The sequence below is a fragment of the Carcharhinus amblyrhynchos genome, chromosome 23 (genome assembly GCF_965287045.1).
Source record: "Carcharhinus amblyrhynchos chromosome 23, sCarAmb.v2.hapA, whole genome shotgun sequence".
Taxonomy (NCBI): domain Eukaryota; kingdom Metazoa; phylum Chordata; class Chondrichthyes; order Carcharhiniformes; family Carcharhinidae; genus Carcharhinus; species Carcharhinus amblyrhynchos.
The window spans coordinates 35,122,287-35,146,022 of NC_137346.1; the positions used below are offsets into that span (position 1 = coordinate 35,122,287).

General features: G+C 41.3%; 1 protein-coding gene across 2 annotated transcripts in view; it reads left to right on the forward strand.

The window, feature by feature from the left end:
- Nucleotides 1–23,736, forward strand: part of baz1b (bromodomain adjacent to zinc finger domain, 1B) — a 77,126-nt gene that overhangs the window by 47,965 nt on the left and 5,425 nt on the right. For both annotated transcript variants that reach the window (XM_080210403.1, XM_080210404.1), the window contains 5 exons: nucleotides 1,693–1,869; nucleotides 4,037–4,184; nucleotides 9,696–9,843; nucleotides 12,294–12,421; nucleotides 15,014–15,168. In XM_080210403.1, coding sequence (XP_080066529.1) covers nucleotides 1,693–1,869; nucleotides 4,037–4,184; nucleotides 9,696–9,843; nucleotides 12,294–12,421; nucleotides 15,014–15,168 — 756 coding nt within the window. The remainder of the gene's footprint in view (nucleotides 1–1,692; nucleotides 1,870–4,036; nucleotides 4,185–9,695; nucleotides 9,844–12,293; nucleotides 12,422–15,013; nucleotides 15,169–23,736) is intronic.

Sequence of the window (23,736 nt, forward strand, 5' to 3'; positions counted from 1 at the left end):
GCTGGTCTAGCCAGGAACTCATGTCTTGAGAAGGATTCTTCTTTAAACAAAACCTTCACAGAGGAAGTGGGTGATGTGAAGATTATGCTAAAAGAGGAGAGGGATATTCTGGACAGTTAGAGATGGAGAAAATTTTCTAAAAAGATTTTCTGCAAGTTGCTAAATTTCCTACTCCAAATGAAATGAATTCTAGGTTTCTGAAAGGAGCAAAGATAGAAATAGCAGAGACATTGGGCACAATCTTTCAATCTTATTGGATGCAAGAGTCATGCCAGAGTACTAGAGGGTGGACCCATTAGCCTCATGTAAGTAGTGGGGAGGTTATTGGACATCATTAAACTTGTATTTGGAAAGGTATGGATGACATGGACAGCAGCATGGCAGATGGAGTTTGATGCAGAGAACTGTAAAGGGAAGCACTTTGAAGGACTAATATCGAAAGATCATATACTGTAAATGGCATAATTTTGAAAAGTTTATCAGATATTAGCGTCTATTTACACTAATCCTTGAAAATTGGCAGATCAGATTGATAGCTTAAACAAAATCAAATGGATTACTTGTATTGTATTCTTTTTATGAACCCCAAGCAAAAGTAATCATTGTATAACTTTATAAATCTTTATACAGTAAAAGTATTGTAGGCAATTTGGACCTCATTTCATGAAAGGTGTAAAGGTCTTTAAAAAAAGGGCATGGAGGAGGCTTGCCATGATGTTGCCAAGAATTAGGTTAAGGAGAGGTTGTAAAGGTTAGGTTGCTTAACTGGACATAGCAAAGATTTTTATGAAGAGGAAAATGTTATTACCTCTGGTTAGCTGGTCAATAACTAGAAGTCATAGATTTAAAATCATGACTAAAAGATCTAATGGGAATATGAGAATTTTTTTCACCAATTTGTTGGGATCTGGAATGCTTTACTTATAAAGGTAATGGGATCTGTTTCCATACGTGTTATTTCTGCAATGCAGAAAGAGGCCATCTGGCCCATCAAGTCTGCACCAATTCTCCTAAAAAAAACCCACCCCGGTCTTCCCCCTCTGCCCTATCCCCATAACAGTTCGCATTTACCATAGTTAATCCACCCTTTGGACTGCGGAAGAAACCGGAGCACCCAGAGGAAAGAATGTGCAAAGTCCACATAGTCACCCAAGGCCAAAATTGAACCCCGGTCCCGGGTGTTAGAGGCAGCAGTGCTAACCACTGTGCCACCATGAGTAGTTTGGGCCTTACTCACCGGAGTTTAAAAGGATCAGAGGCAACCTTATTGATTTCATGTAGGATTCTCAGGGTAGATGCTGAGAGGTTATTTCCCCTTGTGGGTGAGTCTGGGATCAAAGGGCATAACCTGAGTAAGGGGTTGTCATTTTAAGACAGAGATGAGGAGGAATTTCTTCTGGCAGATGATAGTGAATCTGTGGAATTCTTAACCACAGAGCTATAGAAGCTGGGTCATTGAGTATATTCAAGGCTGAAATTGTGAGATGAAAGGTTTTTAATCAGCAAGGTAATCAAGGGTGTATGGGGATAAAGTGGAGGTGAGGACAATTATCAGATCAGTTGTGATCTCATTGAATAGTGGACCAAATCTGATGGGCCATATGGCCTTTTGTTCCTACATATTATGGTCTGTCTTGACCTGTTGTTAGAAGAATCACTGCTGGCTGATCATCTGCTTTTACACTCTGCCAGGTACGCTCACTGGATAGTCTGAAGGATTTGGGTGAGTGTGTGATCACACTGCAGGAATGTATAATAAAGAAATTCCTGCAAGGTTTTATGGCCCCCAAGCAAAAGAAGAAGAAGGCAGGAGAGGAAACAAAAGTAGAGGAAATAGATGAGGAGAAAAAAATGGCTGAAGAGGCTAAGGTAAGTTCTGGAATTTCATCCTAATAGCTGATGGTTTTATTAAAGTATAGCTGGACTGAGCATTATATTGAACTGAAGTCCAACAGAAATGGCAATGTGCTTTGCCCGCAACACTGGAAACTGCGTTTTGCCCCCTTCAGTCCACCACCAGGGCCTTGTCTTCAGCTATCCAGGCCCTATACACTGGATTTCTTTCCCTAATCCTCTCTTTTGATGCTACTGTCTTTCCCTTTACACTTATTGGTCCAAGCTTTTGGTCATCAGGCCTAATGTCTCTTTTGACTGTCAGTTTTCAATTATTACAATCCTGTTAATCACCTTGGGATGCTTTACTGCATTAAAGGCACTGAAAAATTACAAGTTGTTTGCTTTTAATATAACCCACCACTCAATGGCAAAATATAAAAGCAGTTCATTGGAGTGCAGCCTTGTTTCGTTTAACTGTGCCAAAACAATAAAGGGAAAATTACGTTTAAACCAAGCCATTCTAATATTGAATGATAAGCTGCCTGTCAGTGTCTGTCTTTGCCTCACATTGTTCCCACTACCACTGATTCTAATTTGAAAATGTTTTTTCCAGTTTTGGGGAAAGATGTATTGTGCATTCTGTGAAAATTTCACATTCTCCCTTAAAATTTGCTGAAATCAGTGCAAATGTTGTATTACTCGCTGTTAAGTTCATCTATGTGAGATGGAGTGATGGGTACAAAACTGACTTATTTGATATGTGGTTGAATACAGCTGTATTGCACTGTGTGGAAGGGAACAACAGGGGGCAGTATGGGTTAGTGTAACTCAACATGATAGTAATTTACTTGTAGTTTTGGAGAGGGGTAATGTTTGAGAACAGGCAGTAATTGATTACTCCCTTTTGTGAAGTAGGTTATTATGCTGCTAGTTTTTACTTAAAACATGAGGCTTGTTCAATTGCTGAATAAACACATTGATTTAATCTAGCCCTGTGTAGTAAGTATTGATTGTTATTATCTACTTGTCTAGCCAGTGGCAGCAAGAACAGATAGTTGGATTCAGTTTACAGTCAGGGGAAACTCTCATACTTTGGAGAGTAGCAGATAGCCAGGAGTGATTCAGTGTTAACTGCTGGTCTCAAATGTTTTGTTTCTTTTTCTTCTCAATGCAGATTTAGGAGTCAACTTTTCAATTAGTATTTACATTTAAATAAAACGCTCTGATTTTTAAATACAACTAATAACTGTTCCAATGACTTGCATGTTTTAATAAGACACTTTAGTAGTTCACTTTGTAAGCCAATATGTCATTGAGTTTGCAGACCAGAAGGTGTGAGGTTCAATTTGCCAATCCGTGTTCTGTTCACTGCCTGCTGTAGCATGGCGAAATGGCTGATTGGCCTTCTGCACCTGAGCTAGGGAGGAGACCGTCATTTGAAACCTGCTATCTGTTGGCCTAGCTAGGAAGTGCTTAGCTAATAAAAGTATAATTGGAATTCGTGACTCCCGAGGTAGAGGAGTTCACTGTCCAGGCGTAAAGTTGAATATTAGCTGCTTGTGCTTTGTGGAATTGGTTGTAGAAATGACAACCTGCTTTGGAGGAATCTGTGATTGTAATTTCCAAATGTTTTTATTTATATCAGGTTAATGGTGAAAACAATGCCGAAAGGGAAGATTTCAGTACAACGTATTCCATTTCTGCAGCTCTTAAATGCACCTGATTTTGAAGTGTTCACATTTCTCCCTAGCTATATGAAGACTTCACCATTGTGATTAAAATGATTGGCCCACTTTCGGGTGTTTCATTCTCTTCAAATGTAGAAAACATTTGATAAGATGAGGCTAGATATAAGATTAAACTGCTTTATTTCGCAGCAAATCACCGTAAAGTAAAAGCTGTTGAATTTGCTTACAGAGTAGCCTGTCTTTTTGTAGCAATACTAAATGATAAGTATGCTATGCTTCTCCACGTCAACAGACTTAACTTAAACAAGGTAACTTCCATCTATTCTTTAGCTTCTTCCTGAAATAGGCCAAGCTTGCCTTGTAGCATTCTGTTTGAAGATTTAACTGATTTTGTAAGCTTTGCTGACTGCCTGTGGCTCTGTTTTATTTATCATTTGCATACAGAAAGGACTAGAGACTCTTCTTAGTTCTAAACTTTCTTGTTTAATTTTATCTTGACTAACTTGTCACAGGTTGCTTCTGCCCTGGAGCTATGGAAATGTGCCATCCAAGAGGCACAGACCTTTTCTCGTATGCATGTGTTGCTGGGAATGTTGGACGCCTGTATCAAATGGGACATGTCGACTGAAAATGCCCGGTGTAAAGTGTGCCGTAAGAAGGGTAAGCACTGCCGCTACTGGACTGTCCTCCACAAATTGATTTTTAAATTCTAATTGTTGGGAACCAGCCAGTAGGAAATAGATGTGTTTGCCTAGATGTTTCCATAAATATAGATTAATAAGACACAAACTTGTTTTTGAAGAGGGAACCCTAGCTTAATAATGTGGTCTTAAGATTAAATATAAATATATTTTTAGGATATATTGTAGGAAAATGTAAAAGCCAACAAGGAAATGCTTGTTGGCTTCTCAAATAATTACAGTATATTTCTAAATAATGTTGCTAACAGATGTAGAGGAAGATTTTCAACAAGCAATATTGCCTGCCCTTATCAGGTGCTGACAGACCAAGTGCTATATTTGAGTATTGTCTTATTCCAAGAACACCTCACAAACACAATACTGTTCATCTTCATCTACTTTTGCGTTTATATCAAATAAAAAGGAATTTGTAATGAGTTGAGAAGTTGAATGGAAATACCTTTTTTTTTGTCCTGCCCAACCTTCCTGTTGTTGGAAAAGGCAATACACAATTCTATTGATGCCATGTTGATTCTTGTAGGGGGTTCCCTCCATGCTGGCTTGCTCCTGTGAAGTCAGTGCAGTGTCCGAGAGTAATGCTGTTGTAAGCAAGAGGAGGGAGGTCATCATTTCAAACAAAGCCGAGAGCTTTCTAGGGGGCCACCCAACCCCTGCAAATAGATATGAAGGAAATGTAAGGTATTTCGATCTATGATGGAAGGTTAATACTTGAATAAAAGTTATTCTCTCTAGCCCTTTTTTCCTCTGGTTTAATGGGATTAATTGGTTTAATTGATTTAATAGTTGTTTAACAAGATCGAGGCTTTTGAGGTTGTGACTGAAATCACTAGTGTATTAGTGTAGCAAACTTAATCTATTTTTACTTCCTAAACCTTGATTTGTGAAGTTGCTAACAATGCTGAAGAATTTTGCTGATTACTTTCAGTTAAATTGCTGATAAACTATGCAGTTGGAAACATTTCTGCATCCCCTCAAATTTTCTATTCCTCTGACTCCTACTGTTTCACCACATCATTCATGGATGTCTAGGATTGATTCTGGAGCTCCCTTCATGAACCACTCTGCTTTTTCATCTTTTTAAAATACGTGTGTCCTGCCCAACCTCCCTGTTGTTGGAAAAGGCAATACACAATTCTATTGATGCCATGTTGATTCTTGTAGGGGGTTCCCTCCATGCTGGCTTGCTTTTTTAAAAATCGTTGTAGTACATGTGGGTGCCAACGACGTAGGCAAAATGCAAACTGAGGATCTGGGGAGGGAGTATGAAAAGCTGGGAATGGCATTAAAAAGTAGAACCGACAAGGTGGTTATCTCTGGGCTACTGCCTGAACCGTGTGCAGATGGGCGTAGGGTTGACAGGATTAAGGAAGTGAATGGGTGGCTCAGGGATTGGTGTGGGAGGAATGGATTTGAATTTATGGGGCATTGGCACCAGTATTGGGGTAGGTGGGACCTGTTCGGGCGGGATGGGGTTGGTCTGAACCGTGCTGGGACCAGAGTGCTGGCGAATCGAGTAAAGAGGACTGTAGACAGGGCTTTAAACTAATTAGGGGGGGGGGAGGGTGCGAGGGTAGGTGACCTTACGAGGTCTAAAGTTAAGGAGAGTGTACATGTAAGGGTGGAGGCCGAGGATGTCCCAATAATAGAGGGAGTAGGGGGCGTGAGTATAGTTGGTGGCGTTGCGGCAAATAGGGTCCAGGTGAAGGCTGGGATGAAAGCACTTTATCTGAATGCACGAAGCATTCGGAATAAAGTGGATGAGCTGATGGCGCAGATCGACACAAATGGATACGATCTGGTGGCCATTACAGAGACGTGGCTGCAGGGTGACAGGGACTGGGAACTGAATGTACAGGGCTATCAAGTGTTTAGGAAGGATAGGCAGGAGGGAAAAGGGGGGAGCGTAGCTCTGCTGATTAAGGATAGCATCACGGTGGTAGCAAGGGATGATATTGGAGCCAAGGAGCAGAGGGTGGAATCGTTGTGGGTGGAGATTAGGAACAGCAAAGGGAGGAAGACGCTGGTGGGTGTCGTCTATAGGCCCCCGAATAATGATCTGGAGATGGGGCGGGCTGTTAACGCGCAAATAAGTGCGGCGTGCAGGAATGGGACGGCCGTAGTTATGGGGGATTTCAATCTGCATATTGATTGGTCGACCCATGTTGGACGTGGGGGGCTCGAGGAAGAGTTCTTGGAATGCTGCCGGGATAGTTTCCTCGAACAGTGTGTGTTGGAGCCGACGAGGGAGCGAGCTATCTTGGATCTGGTGCTATGTAATGAAGCGGGTAGAATTAGGGACCTTGTGGTGAAGGATCCCCTTGGGGAGAGTGATCATTGTATGGTGGAGTTTCTGGTGCAGATGGAGGAGGAGAAAGTGGGTTCCCGGACACGCGTCCTTTGTTTGAATAGAGGGGAATACGGTAGGATGAGAGAAGAATTGGCGAGTGTGGACTGGGAGAGTGCGTTGGAGGGAGGGTCTGTTGAGGATCAGTGGAGGATCTTTAAGGAGATCTTTCTTGGTGCTCAACGGAAATTTATTCCAATGGTCAAAAAGGATAGTAGGAGGAGAGGTAATAAGCCGTGGATAACGAAGGAGGTGAAGGAAAGTGTTAAACTAAAAGCGGAGGAATTTAGAGTAGCTAAGAGTAGTGGGCGAGAAGAGGATTGGGAGAGGTTTAAATGTCAACAAAGATTGACAAAGAAGTTGATAAGGAAGGGTAGGAGAAACTATGAAGCTGGGCTAGCGCTTAATATAAAAAAGGATAGCAAGAGTTTTTGCAAATATATAAAAAGGAAGAGGCTGGCTAGGGTGAATGTTGGTCCTTTAGAGGATGAGAAAGGGGACCTAGTGGTAGGGGATGGGGATATGGCTAAGGTATTGAATAACTTTTTTGTTTCTGTCTTCACGGAGGAGGACGTGAATAATTTGCCGGGTGTTAGCGATGGAAAGGTGGTCGGACTGGAGGGTCTTAATGACATTACTGTTACTAGAAAGGCGGTGCTCGACAGACTGGAGGGGCTGATTGTGGACAAGTCCCCAGGACCGGATGGAATGCATCCGAGGGTTCTGAAAGAAATGGCGGAGGTGATAGTGGATGCCTTGGTGGTTATTTTCCAAACGTCGCTGGATTCTGGGGAAGTGCCGGATGATTGGAAAACGGCTAATGTTACGCCGTTGTTTAAAAAGGGTGCCAGGCAAAAGGCGGGGAATTATAGGCCGGTTAGTTTAACGTCTGTGGTAGGTAAAATGTTAGAATCTGTCATTAAGGAGGAAATTGCGAGGCATCTTGATGGGAATTGCTTGATAGAGCAGACGCAGCACGGTTTCATTAAAGGGAAGTCGTGTCTGACAAATTTACTGGAGTTCTATGAGGATGTGTCTAGGGCGGTGGATAGAGGAGAGCCGGTGGATGTGGTCTTTCTAGATTTTCAGAAGGCGTTTGACAAAGTGCCTCACAAGAGGTTATTGCAGAAGGTCGAGGGACATGGAGTTGGGGGTAGGGTGTTAGCGTGGATAGAGGATTGGTTGTCAAATAGGAGGCAGAGAGTGGGGGTCAACGGGTGCTATTCGGATTGGCGGATGGTGACTAGTGGAGTGCCCCAGGGGTCGGTGCTGGGGCCTCAGCTTTTTACCATTTATATAGATGATCTGGAGGAGGGAACCGAGTGTAGAGTGTCGAAATTTGCTGATGACACCAAGATTGGGGAACGGCAAATTGTGCGGAGGGTGTGGAGAGTCTGCAGAAGGATCTAGATAGGCTGGGCGAATGGGCCGGAAAATGGCAAATGGAATTTAATGTTGGCAAGTGTGAGGTGGTCCACTTTGGTAGGAGGAATGGTAGAAAGGACTATTACTTACGGGGCGAAAAACTGCAGCAGGCGACGGTGCAGAGGGACCTCGGGGTCCTTGTGCATGAGTCGCAAAAACCCAGCTTGCAGGTGCAGCAGGTGGTCAGGAAGGCGAATGGGATGCTGGCCTTCATAGCAAAGGGGATTGAATATAAAAGTAGGGAGGTCTTGCTGCAGCTGTATAGGGCATTGGTGAGGCCGCAACTGGAGTACTGTGTGCATTTTTGGGCGCCGCACCTGCGCAAAGATATTTTGGCCTTGGAGGGAGTGCAGAGGAGGTCTACTAGGCTGATACCGGAGTTGAAGGGGTTGAGCTATGAGGAGAGGCTGAATAAACTGGGCTTGTACTCGTTAGAGTTTAGAAGAATGAGGGGAGATCTCATTGAGACGTATAAGATGATGAATGGGATGGATAGGATAGAGGTGGAGAGACTCTTCCCGCTCAAAAAAGACAATAGGACTAGGGGGCACAGCCTCAAGATAAAAGGGGGGCGGTTTAGAACGGAGTTGAGGAGGAACTTCTTCACTCAAAGGGTGGTGAATCTCTGGAATTCTCTGCCCGTTGAAGTGGTGGAGGCTGCCTCGCTAAATATTTTTAAGACGCGGGTTGATGGGTTTTTGATAGGAGAGGGGATTAAGGGTTATGGGGAGAGGGCGGGAAAGTGGAACTGAGCAGCGACAGATCAGCCATGATCTTATTGAATGGCGGGGCAGGCTCGAAGGGCTGGATGGCCTACTCCTGCTCCTATTTCTTATGTTCTTATGTGTATTTTTAGTTAAGGTTTTGGACATCATTTGTGAAGTGACTCGGAATATTTCTCTAAATAAAACAAATCTTACTATGAATTAGAGCTGTTTTGTGTTAGGTTAGTGGTGTGAAGTATGTTTATGGATAGGATCATAAAGCAAGCAATGTGAATGTTTGTCTTTGATCAGTTCAAAGTATTTGATTTACGTTTCACCAGACTTTGCTCAGTAGGTAAAGGTTACCCACCTTGTACAATTTCTAAAACAATTTTAAATGGAGTTTCTTTGCTGAATATCATACCATTTGATCAGTGTGTGAATCTGAAAGCCATCTGTCCATCAAATGCATCATTGCTGTTTCACTCATTTCTCAATGTTGGACATCTTGGGAAGACTGATGCAATGGTAACATGGCTCACAATGTCTCCAGTAAATCAAGGACTTGTCCAAAATATTTTTAAAGCGTCTCATCAGACGTTTTCTCCTGTAAATAAGAGCTGGATAGTGTTGTCAATGTGATGCTTTGAAATTAGTTGGAACTGAGAAAAAGAGAATTTTGTTCCAAATTAAGTTTTTGTAAGTGGATGTTCTGATTTGGGTTTCACCTGAGGCAGGGTCAACAATTTGTATCTGTTTTTTGCTTATGTTGTTGTGCACACCTACATCTAATTGCGACATTATTTAAAATATACTGTAGTCATCTGGGAAGTCAAGGAGGATTTATTTGCTTGTTTTTACATTTTCTTGTATGTATCCTGGTTATATATTTGTATTTAATCTTATTTAAAAAAAACTGATCTAACACCAGTTTGAATTTCCCATGGCCTGCAAACCCATGTGTGTTTGGTTGACGTTTTGTTTTCTTGTTTTCCAGGTGAAGATGACAAGTTGATCCTTTGTGATGAATGTAATAAGGCTTTCCACTTATTCTGTTTGAGACCAGCTCTTTATGTGATACCAGATGGAGAATGGCTGTGTCCAGCTTGTCAGCCAGCCACAGCTAGGCGTGGCACACGTGATAGGTAACTATGCAACCAGCTTATCATTGCAGTGTCATCATGTTGTCTTCTGATCTGCTATATTTTACACCACAGTTACGCCTCACAGTGCTAAGGACCCAAGTTTGATTCTAACCTTGGGTGACCGTGTGGAGGTTGCATGTTCTCCCTGTGTCTGCATGGATTTCCGCCAGGATGCTCCAGTTTCCTCCCACATTCCGAAGAAGTGTATGTTGGGTCGAATGGCCATTCTAAATTTCCCCTTAGTGTCCTTAGTAGATTGGGTGGATTAGCCGTGGTGAATGCGCAGGATTACGGGGATAGGGTGGAGAGAGTGGGTCTAGGTAGAGTCGGTGCAGGCTCAATAGGCCATATGGTCTCCTCTGCACTGTAGGGCTTCTATGGGTTGTGCTGCTGCTGATATGGATTCCCAACTGATCAAATAGTCAAAAGGTTTTGATAGAATTCTGGTCTATGCTTTCCATTGGTGAACAGATTTGTATCAAACCAGCTCACTGGGTTGTTTTGGATTGTGTTGGCACAATCAACTTGTGGGGCAGTGCTCCTGACCAGTAATTTACTTCTGTTTTAGCCAGACCTACTTTGAAACAGTTCAGATTTTGTTAAAAGCTGGTCTGTCCACTGTCTCAAGTTGTACTTGTCAGCCCTTCGTCTCTCAAGTCCACCCAAGTCTAGAGTGCAGAAGTAGAAAGCTAGGGATTGAGACATAGAGACCCATAATAGACTCCGAGTTGAGACCTGGGCATCTGGGGAGCAAGTTTACCTTCGGGTGGTCCAGGCAGAGGTTTAGCTATTTCATATCACAGAGTTTTTATAGTCTGGAAGGAGGCCATTCAGCTCATCGAGCCTGCACTGGTTTACTGAAAGAGCATTCTGCCTAGTCCCACTCCCCTGCCTCGTTTGCTATAACTGTGTACATTTTTCCTTTTCAGATAGCAATCTAATTCCCTTTCGAACATCTCAAACATATCTCCACTACCCCCCTCAGGAAGTTAGTTCCAGACTCCAACCATCCCTGGGTGAAAAACAATCTTTCCTCACTTCACTTTTGCTCCTTTTGCCAATTATTTTGAATCTGTGCTCTCTAGTTCTTGATGCTCCCTTGAGTGGGAACGGTTTCTCATGACTTATTTGCGCGTTCCCATCAGGTTCTTGAATACCTCCAACTTTCTTCTCAGCCTTCTTTTCTCCAAGGAAAACAGTCCCAACCGCTCCGATCTGTTCCCATTGCTACAGTTCTTAATCTCTGGGATTATTCTTGTGAATCTCCTCTGTACTCTCTCCAAGATCCTCACATCTTCAAGTATGATGCGCAGAACTGGAAGCAGTACTCCAGATGAGGCCTAACAGGTGTCTTATACAAGTTCAATGTGACCTCCTTACTCTTGTACTCAATGCTCCTGTATATAAAACCTAGAATGCCATGTGTTTTATTAACTGCTGTCTCAACATGCCCTGCCACCTTCAATGATTTGTGTACATATGCACCAAGGTTCCTCTACACCTCTTTTAGAGATTCTCCCTTTAGTTTATACTGTCTCTCCACATTTTTCCTGCCAAAATAAATCACATTATACTTTTTCGCATTAAGCTACTTCTGCCACTTGTCTACCTCATCCACGAATTATGCCCTTTTGAAGTTCAAGACTATCCTCGTAGTTTCCTATCTTATCATTGCAAATTTTGAAACATAATAACACTCTGACCAAGACTCTGTTAAATCATGTATGTGTGATTGGTACAAAAACTGCTTTCTCTGTCATGGTATGTTATAATGAAGTTTTATTTTCTGTATGGACTTTTGAAATTGTATTAAAACTGCCATTTTTAAGAGTTCAGGACACGAAACAGTTTACTTCAGAGCAGTGAATTTGCATTGTCTTTTTTTCTTGTAGCAGAAATTGAGTTGTTGCCCTCCATTCTCCCTTAATGGGTAGGAACAGATGGGAGGAAGGATGTTTTTCTAAGTTTTGCCAGAACAAGCTGAGATGCAACAGCAGGACATTATATTTATGTAATTAAAAACAGGGATTGCTGGGTAAACTGAGCAGGTCTGGCAGCATCTGTGGAGAGAGGACATTTCAAGTCCATACGTGCCTTCTACAGAATGGTCGTATGGACTCAAAGTGTTAACTATGTTTCGCTGTCTCAGCAGATGCTGCCAGGCCTGCAGAGTTTCTCAGCACTTATGTTTTTTTTACTGAATTAGAGGAGCCCAGATATTGGGAGGGTTAAGATTGAAGATTACTACTGAGATAGGAAAGGGCCATGGAGGGACTTAAAAACAAAGATGAGAGATTTAAAATCAAGATATTGCTTTACCAGCATAGGTCACAAGGAGGGGATAATATGGAGAGGCACTCAGTATGTAAGTCTATATCTCTGTTTAAAAACTGAATTGAAATATCTAAATGTGCATTAAGTCAATCCACCTACTATCACTACCTCTTTAGAAATTATGCCGAGGAGGAAGATGAAGACAATGAGCAAGAAGAGGAGGAAGAAGAAGAGGTGGAAGAGGAGGAGGAAGAAGAGGAAGAGGACGAAGACTATGAGGAGCGAGGAGGGCCCAGACTTAGATGTAAGTTGTGAAGTTAGCTACTAGGAAATAGTTTCAAATGTCTAATGGCTGGATTTTAAGTTTGGATTGACAATGTCATGTTAGATTGGAATCTGCTTCCTTTTTTAGGGTTCTGTCTCCGCCACCACTTCCCCTAACTTAATTTTGTATAAGCTGCTAAATGATAAGATTTGGATTTGGACAACTGAAGGGAATTACCATAAACTGTCAGATATAAAAGCTTTTTATTTTTATTAATTAAATCAGTACTTGACAATTATTTATTTCCAATAGTACTTTCAAATTCAAAATTATAGAAATTTCTACATCATTAATTCCAAAAATACATATGTTTCCATCTATGGAATCTGAATATTACCTTTGTACTTCTTACATACAAGTTTTCTTTGATTTTTGCTTCCCCCATTTTAGGTTGTTTCCTGGTAGCTGTACAGAACAGCTGGGACAACTCCTCCAGTGTGTGTGTTTGGGAATTTAAGTGGGGGCGGGGGGGTGATTTGAGTGCCACAGCTCAGCATCAAGTGTATCAACAAGATACTGTGCACTGGAGCTGCAAAGCATTGCCCTGTCCTTGACCTATGCTAAATTTAATTTATAGATATTAATTAAAGTTCTTTGCGTGAGTTGCAATGTTGCCATTATGATTGGAATTCAATAAAAAATGTGGAGTTAACTAGGAAGTGTGTTTACTTCCCAGCCTTAACTATCATCCTGTGACTGCATTAATTTTGGGTTACATTACAAGGATTTTTTTCTTTAAGACAAATACAATTTCTAATACCTTTATTTTGGGTGGATTTTAATAAACTAATCTTAAAATAATGCTAGCTAGCTGTAATACACAACTTGCATTCCATTTAATTGGAACGTAAAGGGAACAAACACTCAAATGCCCTGAGAAGTAGGAGAGACCCCATCTCTGTTGGCTTTCATACAATCTTGAAACTTGTCAAAAGTTTCTGAGATGAGACATCAAAAATGGAATTTGCAACGCTGCACCACAATGAGTACAGCAGACACTGTAATCAGATTCCTCTGGAATATACAGCCATCGAGGTTTTTAAAGAACTGTTTACCAAGCCAGAGAGCTGAAAAAAGCTGTCACGCGCCCTTGGAAGTATTGTGTATGTATATTGCAGAGTAACCATCCCGAATACAGCATTCTACTGCAAACCAAGACCTCTTGGAGATAAAACATGAATATCCACTCAGTAAAGCTAAATCCAGGAAGAGACAAAATGGCTGCAACATTGAATCAGTGTATTGAAACCAGCCAAAGGACAGTTAATCGTATATTTCTTTGTTTCACGAACTGTGTAAAGATCTTTTAAGTCTCTTCTCATAACTCATTCTAGCAAACAAGAAGGTGTTAGCAGCTCCAGACTTCAACAAAGCATTTGAATTAGCCATTGATACTAGTGACTTTTGGGTAGTGGCTGTCCTACTCCAGAAGGATGAATCGGGCATAGGGAGACCAGTCGTATATTTCTCAAGAAACTGAACAATATCAGAAGCGCAATATCACTGTGGAGGAGAAAACCTTAGGATTATTACTTCATTTCAAACGCTTTAGATACATATCCAAAATGACTATACTGAGGCCACTATCTTCACAGTCCACAACCACTTAACCAGAATTTTGAGACAATTTCAATGGGAGTTTATTCTTTCAACCATATCACTTAAAGATTACCCACATTGTCCGCTTGTCTCTTCCCCAGCTGTGCTACTGCTTTAACATGTTGTCATGACACAGTTGCTCTTTTGTTCCCTACGGCTAGGAGTATTGATTAAATAGTTTGCCACCTTAGTTCTCTTTGCAGCCACTGAACCGGTCTTTCAGGGGTTCACCATGTATTGGTAGGAGTGCTAGCATAGTCTACTAGCTGTAGGGTTCAGGCTTTGATGCATTTGTCTCTTGAGCCACATCGCTGTATCACATGAGCTGCTCACAAAAAGCATCTAACCTTTTTTTTCTGGGGCCCAAGGAATGTGTGAGATTATATCAATGAGGGTTACAATTTATTTAGTTTTTAAGGTTGCAAAATAGGATCATAAATTTTATCTTGTTCTTGATTTTAAACTCAATCTGTCTAATTAATTCATTATAATCTGCAAGCATATATAGTAGGACTCCTCCACTATTGCTAAAGCATATTCTCACCAAATTCGCAATAAGCCTTGTTACAGTCAGTCCTGAAGTGGAAAATCAGGGGACTCCATGCCCCTCACATGGTTGTAACAATTTGAACAGCTTCTTGTTCATCTGTTTGTTTTTTGTTCAGAGGAAGGTATTAGATGCCTGGGAGGAGAGTGCAGAACTGGAACAACATGACAAACACAAGGCCTCATCTTTAACGGCAGAAAATTGTCAGGGAGTTTTAAAAACTAAAGTTTCCATTTTAACACAAATGAATAATCCTGCTTTTATTTTAGTTTTGATATTGGAAGGAGAAGTATGGTGGGATGAAAGAGTTGATAATATGTAACTTCAAATCAGACAGAATCTCTGTTGAAATGCCATTTGAGTGGCAAGTATGAAAGGATCTTTATGCCAGCATAATGATCACGTGTGAATCTTGCTCTTTATAGCAAGATCCAGGAAAGTTGCCAAAGGAAAATCAGCCCCTCAGGCCCGGTCTCAGCGGCAGGCAAAACAGCCGAGGAAGAAACAGTCCCTACACAGTCACGGCAGAAACACTCGACACAAGACGTCACCTGTCAATGGAGTGGACATTGATGAGCTGGTGAGTGCCAAGTGCCAACATTTCAGGGCTGGCAACAAGAGAGTTATAAAATGAACAGGTGCTTGTCTGCAAATGCTTTAATCTTGTGTTGTGCACTGCAATCCAGACTCAAGCTAACAGATAATCAACTCCGTGGAGATGGACGCAACTAGCTTGTAGCTTCTTGAGCAGTGCCTTTTGGAAAACATTAAGTAGTTTTATTTTGAACAGAAATGAATATATTTCCTATTTTCTTAGCACCAATTCATTTTTTATTTGCTTTATTATTCAAGATTATACATATCTAAATAATGCTTATGTAAATGTCATAGGCAATGCAAGATGCATGTTAGCCTTGGAGGCAAGTAATGGGCAAATAGTACTAACCCCTGAAATCTGGTTCCAAAAGTAACACTTTCAACAGGAATGATGATTGTGTAGTATTCCTGACATTGGGGATATAATTTTCAAGACTAATATCTGTAGAACAAAGTGTGCACAGTGTTTCATATTTAAGTGTTTGCATCTGCTTCCTACCACACCATTCCCGAATCCTGATGTCTGAGTTGTTGAGCTGTACAAACCAGAAAAGCCTCCAGCTGTACAGATCTTATTGGGCTGGTGGAGATGGTCTCAGCTGGTCTGGATTTAGGGAGGAGGAAATTGTCTCTGGTAGCAGCTTGGTTTTTGAATACCCTCTAGGAAGTGTATGTTGAGGACTGGGTAAATGCTCATTGTTGAGGTTTGCATACGCAATTGTCTCCAAACTACACACCATACGGAGTTGGAAATATATTGCCATTCCTTCATTGCCGCTGGGTCAAAATCCTGCAGTTCACACTCTAACAGCACTATGGGTGTATCTACGACTACACCCCAGGGATGCTGCGGTTCAAGAAGGCAGCTCACCACTACCTTTTGAAGAGCAACAAAGGATGGGCTATTAATACAGGCTGAGCCAGTGATGCCCACACCCTATAACTGAATTTTTAAAAACTCTGCATGATATGATTTAATGAAGACAGGTATTCTGACAGAAATCTTGTGTACTTACACTGAGTTTGCAGCCTGTTTCTTCTCTAAGTTTGAAATGTAAGACCTGGTTTGGACTGAGTTCATCAAGTAGCAAATTATAGGCTGCTACCTCCTCCAGAAAGTAATAATCAAGCTCCATTATTGTGGGAGTTTTTTTAATTACCTTGCTTGCCAGCTGTTGATGCATTATTTCTTATTGGCAGTATGTTCACTCACTGCAACCTTGCCCTATTAAAATATTTCCAAGAATCAATTGTTGTTGCACTTTAGAAATATTTTTATGCAAACAGCAGAGATCTGTAACTCTATGATGAGCAGAATGCATTACCTCTGGCTTTGAGCTTTTCAAATTACAATGTTTATAGCATAAACTTGCTGGCCTGCAGCCTGGCATTTGTGCCCAAAAATATTTTGGCTATATCCTAAAATCCCTCCTTCCAAGAAAATCCTTCATCAGGAAAAGGGGAAAATGTAGAGAAAATGCTGCTGATAAAGATGTGTTTACATACTGATTTTCATGGTTACAGGATAGTGTTTCCCAATCAAGTGCAGTGAAGACTCCCCAAGGTTGCCATGAAAGAAAGATTCAAAATCTAGTAATTAAACTAAAACTAACCTTCATCTTCAGCTCTGTGCTTGGCATCTGCAAGACTCAATGAATCTCAGGCCTCCCGTGCATACGTGGGCAGGAAGGAATGCATGTGCAGAGTTTAGATTTTTTACGTTGGTTAGGTCTGTGCGCATGACCATCGAGACTTAGAACTGAAGACAAAAATCCCATTAGCCCACACAAAATGCGTAAACTTAAAAGGGGGGTAAGAACTGTAGGAGAAGCAAGAGAGATGGAGCGGTTTTAAAAAAAAGTGAGAGGGCATGAAGTTAAAAATGAAATCACAGTAAGGGAAAAAGACAGAAAATAGGCCTCAAATTCTTTTTATAGCATAGAGGTATGCCACAAAGTATAAAAAGTTGGGAACCTCTGCAGTATGGTGTCCTAAAGCACTTTCCAGCCAATGAAGTATTTTCGAAGCGCAGGAATTGTTATAGTGTAGGAAGGCACTTTGTGTACAGCAAGCTCCCAAAATCAGCAATGTGATATGACCAGATTATCTGTTTTGTATGATGCTGATTGGGAGATAAATATTGGCCTAGATAGGCCCTTTTTTGTGCTCAACTATGGGTTTCTGTTTGAAATCTCATCTGAAAGACGACACCTCCCAAAGTGCAGTTCTCCCTCAGTACTGCACTAGAGTGTAAGCCTTGATTTCTGTGCTGAAGATCAGTAATGGAGTTTGAACCCACCACCTTCTGACTTGCGTGGAAGTATTATCATTGAGCCACAACTAACTCTATGGGCAGATCTTTTTTGTATCCAATGTGAACAGACATGGTTTTTGTCTCTTAGCTCCATCTCACTGGGGGCCACTTTCCAGAAGCAGAACTGGGGAGAAATAGTGGTTGCCAATTGACCCCCTTCTATGCCCCATTCAGTCCCCAAAGGTATGAGGAAACGGGCAGCTGCTAGAGGGTCTCCTGGCAGTAGTCCAAGGATGTTTGTGCTTCAGGCAAGTGTAGAGATTCTCCCTCCGTACCTGACTTCAGCTGCAAGCTGCACTGTGGAGAGACTTCTCTCCATAATAGTGGCTTAGCTGAAAAAGGCTTTTAATTTTTTTTAACATTAAAAAGGTTGGAAAGAGTCTCTATCTCATTTTTTGTGGTTTTGGCCTTCCAGCTCAGAGAGCCTCTTGTTCATCTTAATTGGAGGTGAGGCCACCTTTTTCTCTGCCCAATTTGTTGAACATCACAGATGTGTCTGTTCCCCACAGTATGGGAATTTGAGCTTGATGGCGGGATCCTGAAGCCCATGGGCTAATCCTGACCTTGTGATTGCTCAATATATGATGGGCCTATTAGTTTATAAAGTCTTGTCCATTGGCTTAACTTTAGCAGATCAATTTAAGAGTTTATAATTTCTTTTAGAATTCTTATGGGCTAACTGTGTGTTTCTGTTATGTTCCCATTTTTTTCACATAAGCCAGATGATCTCCATTTATACTTAAGTTTGTCTCTGTCCTCTGTCTCCTTTCAACTATCCTCTGTTTCTCAGTTTTGCTTTTTCCAACCACACATTGTCTTACTGTCTCTCCCTTTCTCTGTCTTTATCTCTCCAGAAGTAAGGCTCCAGGCTGTATGGCCTTCTCTTGGGCTTCAAAAGAATCCCAAACCTCCTTTTATGAAGAGGCTAATGACCACAGAAATGTGAAGGCTTGTAGCCTGCTCCCATCACCAACTATCTAATTTGTTTTTAAATTGTGAACTGTTTTTGCAAGGGCTTAGCAGTGGTGTGAGGGAAATTCAGTTGACTATCCGGCCTTTGTTGTGGATCTCCAACTTGATGATGCTTTCTCTACTCACTTTTTAAAGCAGTAATTAAAAGGTTCAATTGTGAACTCTAGTTGTAGAGTATCTGTTATTCACTGCAGGACCCATAAATAGGAGAGAAACATGAAGGAAACTAATCTTTTGGAGGCAGATAGGGATTTGGAAACAGGCCTACTTAGGGCAAGGAGGGTAAAGAGAGCCTGGGTGTAGGACACCAGGCCAAGGACAGCAAATATCAGAAACCAAATGTTGCACTTGGTCCCTGCTGAGCATGTGCTTAACACCAATCAAGGAGAAAGTACCAATGACCAATTAGAGTTCGGAATTGTAGTGTTGCTAACATTGTTCATATCTCAGAAAATAGGTATTCAGTATGGACAAGTTAGCAACCATAAGGATCACTATTCACCATATTCTTCCCCTACCCTGCCTCCCAAAAATGTTCCTTCTGACCCAGAGTCATGAAATTCTTCCCGTTGAGAAATCACTATTGGCATTCCAGCTATGCTGTCGGGTCTTTTCTTCTTCACCGACTTGGAGTAGATCAAGCAGGAGACGCCAGGAAATTATTCTGGGCTCGACAAAGGGAACAAGAAATCAGCAGAAGACTTCTGACAAATATCTCGGCAGAGATGCTCTGAACCCTTACACTTTGTGGATTATTGTGAGATGATTCATAGGTTGTTAAGAAGGTTTAAAATAGGACTCAGTGTATCCGTAGGCTGGGAGGTCCAATTAGTATCAGAATCCCAGTAATGCAGCCGCAGGCTCGGACTGTTTGTACTGCTGACAGTTGTTGGTGGCCTGCTGGGGTTGCTGAGAGTCGCAGCACTCTTGACAGCTGTCCTGTTGTACTTCAGCCAAACAGAAGTGGGGTCGTCTTTCACGGGCGGCAATTATCAGGGGACCAAATAAACAGTATGTTCAGACCTGACCTGATAATCCAACCTCATTTATCACAGACAGGTTCTAGAGAATAAAACCTGTGCAGAGTGCTTTAGGGATGTATGTGTGTCTATACTCGGGATTGTGATTAAAAGGACTGTATAAGAAAAACCATGCTATTCCTGTTACAAGGATTTCAGTAAGATGCAGTGGGCCTGTAAGATTCTCAGTGCCAATATAGATATTTCTTTCCAAGCATTCAGATCTGGTCTGCTGTTTACAGCCCTTATCACTGGTCACGGTAAAATACTGAAAACAGAACTTCATACAAGGATGTTTACACATCAAAGCATAATGATGGAAGTGTGATAATGTATTGAAACCAATGCGCTCAAGCCTCATGATTGAGGATCGTTTTTATGCTCGTGTTTCAATATTTATCAATTTGTCTTCCAGTTATAGAAGTGCTAATATTTGCATTATCGAACTGTAGGATTTTAAAATAGTTATCTGATGCAAGCTAGGACCTGCCACTATGTATGAATTTCTCAATCAAGCTATCAAACAGACATGAATAATATTTCCATTGAACTGTCATGAAGTCTATAATTTCTTGACATCCCACACATTCATGTGCAGAAATAGACTGTGCAGAGTCCATAGAATCCCTACAATGCAGAAGGAAGACCTTCAGCCCACCAAGTTTGCACTAACTGTCCGAAAGACTACGTTACCCAGGCCCCTACCCCTGCATCATCCCTGTAACCCTGCGCAGTTACCATGGACAATCTACCTAATCTGCAACTCTTTGGACTGGATTCAGGCTTGAGAATCCCCAGCGAAGACTTAGTTTTACGGAGCACTTTTTCCATAGCCACCAGACATCTCAAAGCACTTTACAGTTGATGAAGTACTTTTGAAGTCTAGTCACTATTGTAATATAGGAAATGTGGTGAACAATTTGCAGACAGCAATCTCCTACTGACAAAGTAATAATGACTAGATAATTCTTTTGGAATGTTGATTGAGCGTTAAAAATTGGTCAGGACTCGGGGAAATTATCTGCTCATCTTCAAAATAGTGCCATGGAATCTTCTATGTCCATCTGAATAGGCAGATAAGGCCTGGTCTGAAAGCTGATACCTCTGACAGTGCAATCTTCCCTCTGCACTGCACAGGAGCATCAACCTTGATTTTTGTTCTCCAGTCCTGGGGTGAGACATAAACACACAACCTTGTGACTCAAGCAAGTTTGCTACCAACTGAGTCACAACTGATGTTCAACCAACTAAAATCCCCAGTGACTGGCCTACCTATCTGGATCCCATTGAAGATCCACCAACGCTCTGCTGAACGCTGCATCTTCTTTTGCCAACATGCTATATTGGAGCAAACTCAGCCTCAAAGATGTTCTGCATACCATTAGGCATTGAGTAGACATTAGATATAGACCGTGTTTTCAGACTAGGCCTCATCTGCCTGCTTAGGTGGATGTAACAGATCCTGCGGCACACTGTTTTGAAGATGAGCAAATAGTTTCCCTGGAGCCCTGAGTTTGAGCATCTTGTTGCCGGGCAGATCATATCCTATCATTCCTTGTTAAATTCTTGTTGTTACTAGGCAGATCCATGATAAATTGAAAGTGCGCAGTAAAAAGGATTAGTAAAGACAAATATCTTAAATGGGAGAATTTATAATGGAGAACAAGAAATGGCAGAACAAATCAACAGCTACTTTAGTTCTGTCTTCACGGAACCAGACACAAATAACTTTTCAGAAACACTAATGAGGAGTAGGAATTGAGGGAAATGAATAATATTGGAAAAAGTAGTATTAGAGAAATTAATGGGAATGAAGTCCCCGGGGCCTGATAATCTACATCTCGGTACTAAAGTAGGTTGCCATGGAAATAGTGGATGCATTGGCTGTCGTCTTCTGAAATTCTGGAAGAGACTGGCAGATTGGAGGGTAGCAAATGTAACCCCACTTTCTGAAAAAGGGATGAGGGGAGAAAACAGGAAATTATAGACCAGTAGTCTGACCACAATGGCAAAAAGATGGTGGAGTCTGCTTTGAAGGATGTTGTAACTGGACACTTCAGGAGTAAGCAAAGTCAACGTGGATTTATGAAAGTGAAATCATGTTTGATAAGCCTACTGAATTTTTTGAGGACTTAACCAATAGAATAAATAAGGATAACCAGTGGATGTGGTATTTTTGAATTTTCAGAAAGCTTTTGATAAAGTCTCACATAAGAGGTTAATGAGTAAAATTAAAGTGCATGGGATTGGGGTAATGTATTGTTAAGGATTGAAAATTTGTCAGCAGGCAGGAAGCAGAGCAGGAATAAATGAGATTTTTTCAGAATGAATTCTGCGGGGATCAATGCTTGGGCCCCAGCTACTCACTTTGCATATTTATGATTTTAGATGAAGAAACCAAATTGAATCTTTTCCAGTTTGCTGATGAGACAGACCTAGGTGGGAATGTGAGTGGTGAGGAGAATGTTAAGAGCCTTCAAAGTGATTTAGAGAATTTGAGTGAGTAGACAAATGGCAGAGGCTGTATAATGGATAAATCCGAAGTTATCCACTTTGGACAGAGAAACAGGATGGCAGAGCACTATTTAAATAGTGATAGATCGGGAAATGTTGACGTATGAAGGGACATGGGTGTCCTTGTACACCAGTCACTGAAAGCAAGAATTCAGGCACAACAAACAACTAAGAAAGCAAACAGTATGTTGGCCTTCATTGCAAGAGAACTTGAGTACAGCAGCAAGGATGTCTTACTGCAGCTGTACAGGGCCTTGGTGAGACCAGAACTGGAATATTGCGTACAGTTTTGATCTCCTTACCTATCAAAGGATATACTTGCTACGCGGGGTGTGCAGCAAAGGTTCACCAGACTGATTCCTGGGATGGCAGGATTGTCATACGAGGAGAGGTTAGGTTGACTAGACCTGTATTTACTGGAGTTTTTAGAAGAATGAGGAGGAGCTTTTTGAAATGTATAAAATTCTGATGGAATGGATAGATTGTGTACAGGGCTGATGCTCCCCCTGGCTGGGGGAGTCTAGAATAAAGGGTCACAGGCTCAGTATGTAGGGTAGGCCATTTTGGACTGAGGTAGGGAAAAATTTCTTCATGCAGGGGATAGTGAACCTGTGAAATTCTCTGCCACAGAAAGCTGTGGATGCCAAATCACTGAATATATTTAAGAAGGAAATAGATTTCTAGACACCAAAGATGTCAAGAAGCAAAAGGAGAGAGGAATATGGCATTGAGATAGTGGATCAGCCATGATCATATTGAATGGTGGAGCAGGCTTGAGAGGTTGAATGACATATGGCTCCTATTTTCTGTTTCAACTGTCCCATTTGGAATTAATTAACACCATTCTTGCTAATTTTAGAATTTGACTCCTTGGCTTGTTGTATTTGGTCTGAAACCCTGCAATGCGACATGAAGCACAGAGCAAAAAAATACATTACTTTTGCAGATTGTATACAATCTCCCTTTTGATGGCTGATCAACCCATTAATTCTTAGAAGGACCATCTGAATAAACAATCCCTGTTCCCAAAGTTAATAGATGTCATGAATATTCATCAGTTTTCATATTTCCTTTACTCTACCTCATATCTGATGCATTTTATATATAAATCTGAGACTTCATTCTGGCTCCCAAAAAGAAAGGAGCCAATGGGGATACTCAATTCCGTTACTTGTGTTTACCTTTAGAGGCATGTTATAAAATTTACTTTTAGACTTCTAAATTCATTTACGATAATCTCAAATGATGCCCCTTTTAGAACCTGCAAGAAACTGAGCTTTACAGCAGTTTGCCATAGTACCAAGTACTAGCACAGAACTTTGACTGGACTATTAATAAAATACATACATTACAAAATGTAAAACCAAGGATTATAGTTAGTGAGGCTGTGATATCATATGAAATGTTAATGATTGTGACCTCTGTCTGTTGGAATAAGATCTGTGGTCAGTTGCTCAGTGAGTTTAATTACTGTGTAGCCAAATGTGAGCTAGTGATGTAGGATTTAATCCCATCTGTGCTGAGTTAACTGATCTCTGAGGCAGTAGAAGTGATTTTGTAGTTGGCCTGAATAATCTTGGACTAGTGGGAAAATTAACCACGGATGCTGTCACTGATCATTAGCCAGTGACCCCTGCTGAAATAGTGTTGTACGGACAAAGGTGAAGATAGGACCTGATATGACTGGCATCCTTACTGGAGAGATTAACACCTGAATAATAGAGTGAGGTAC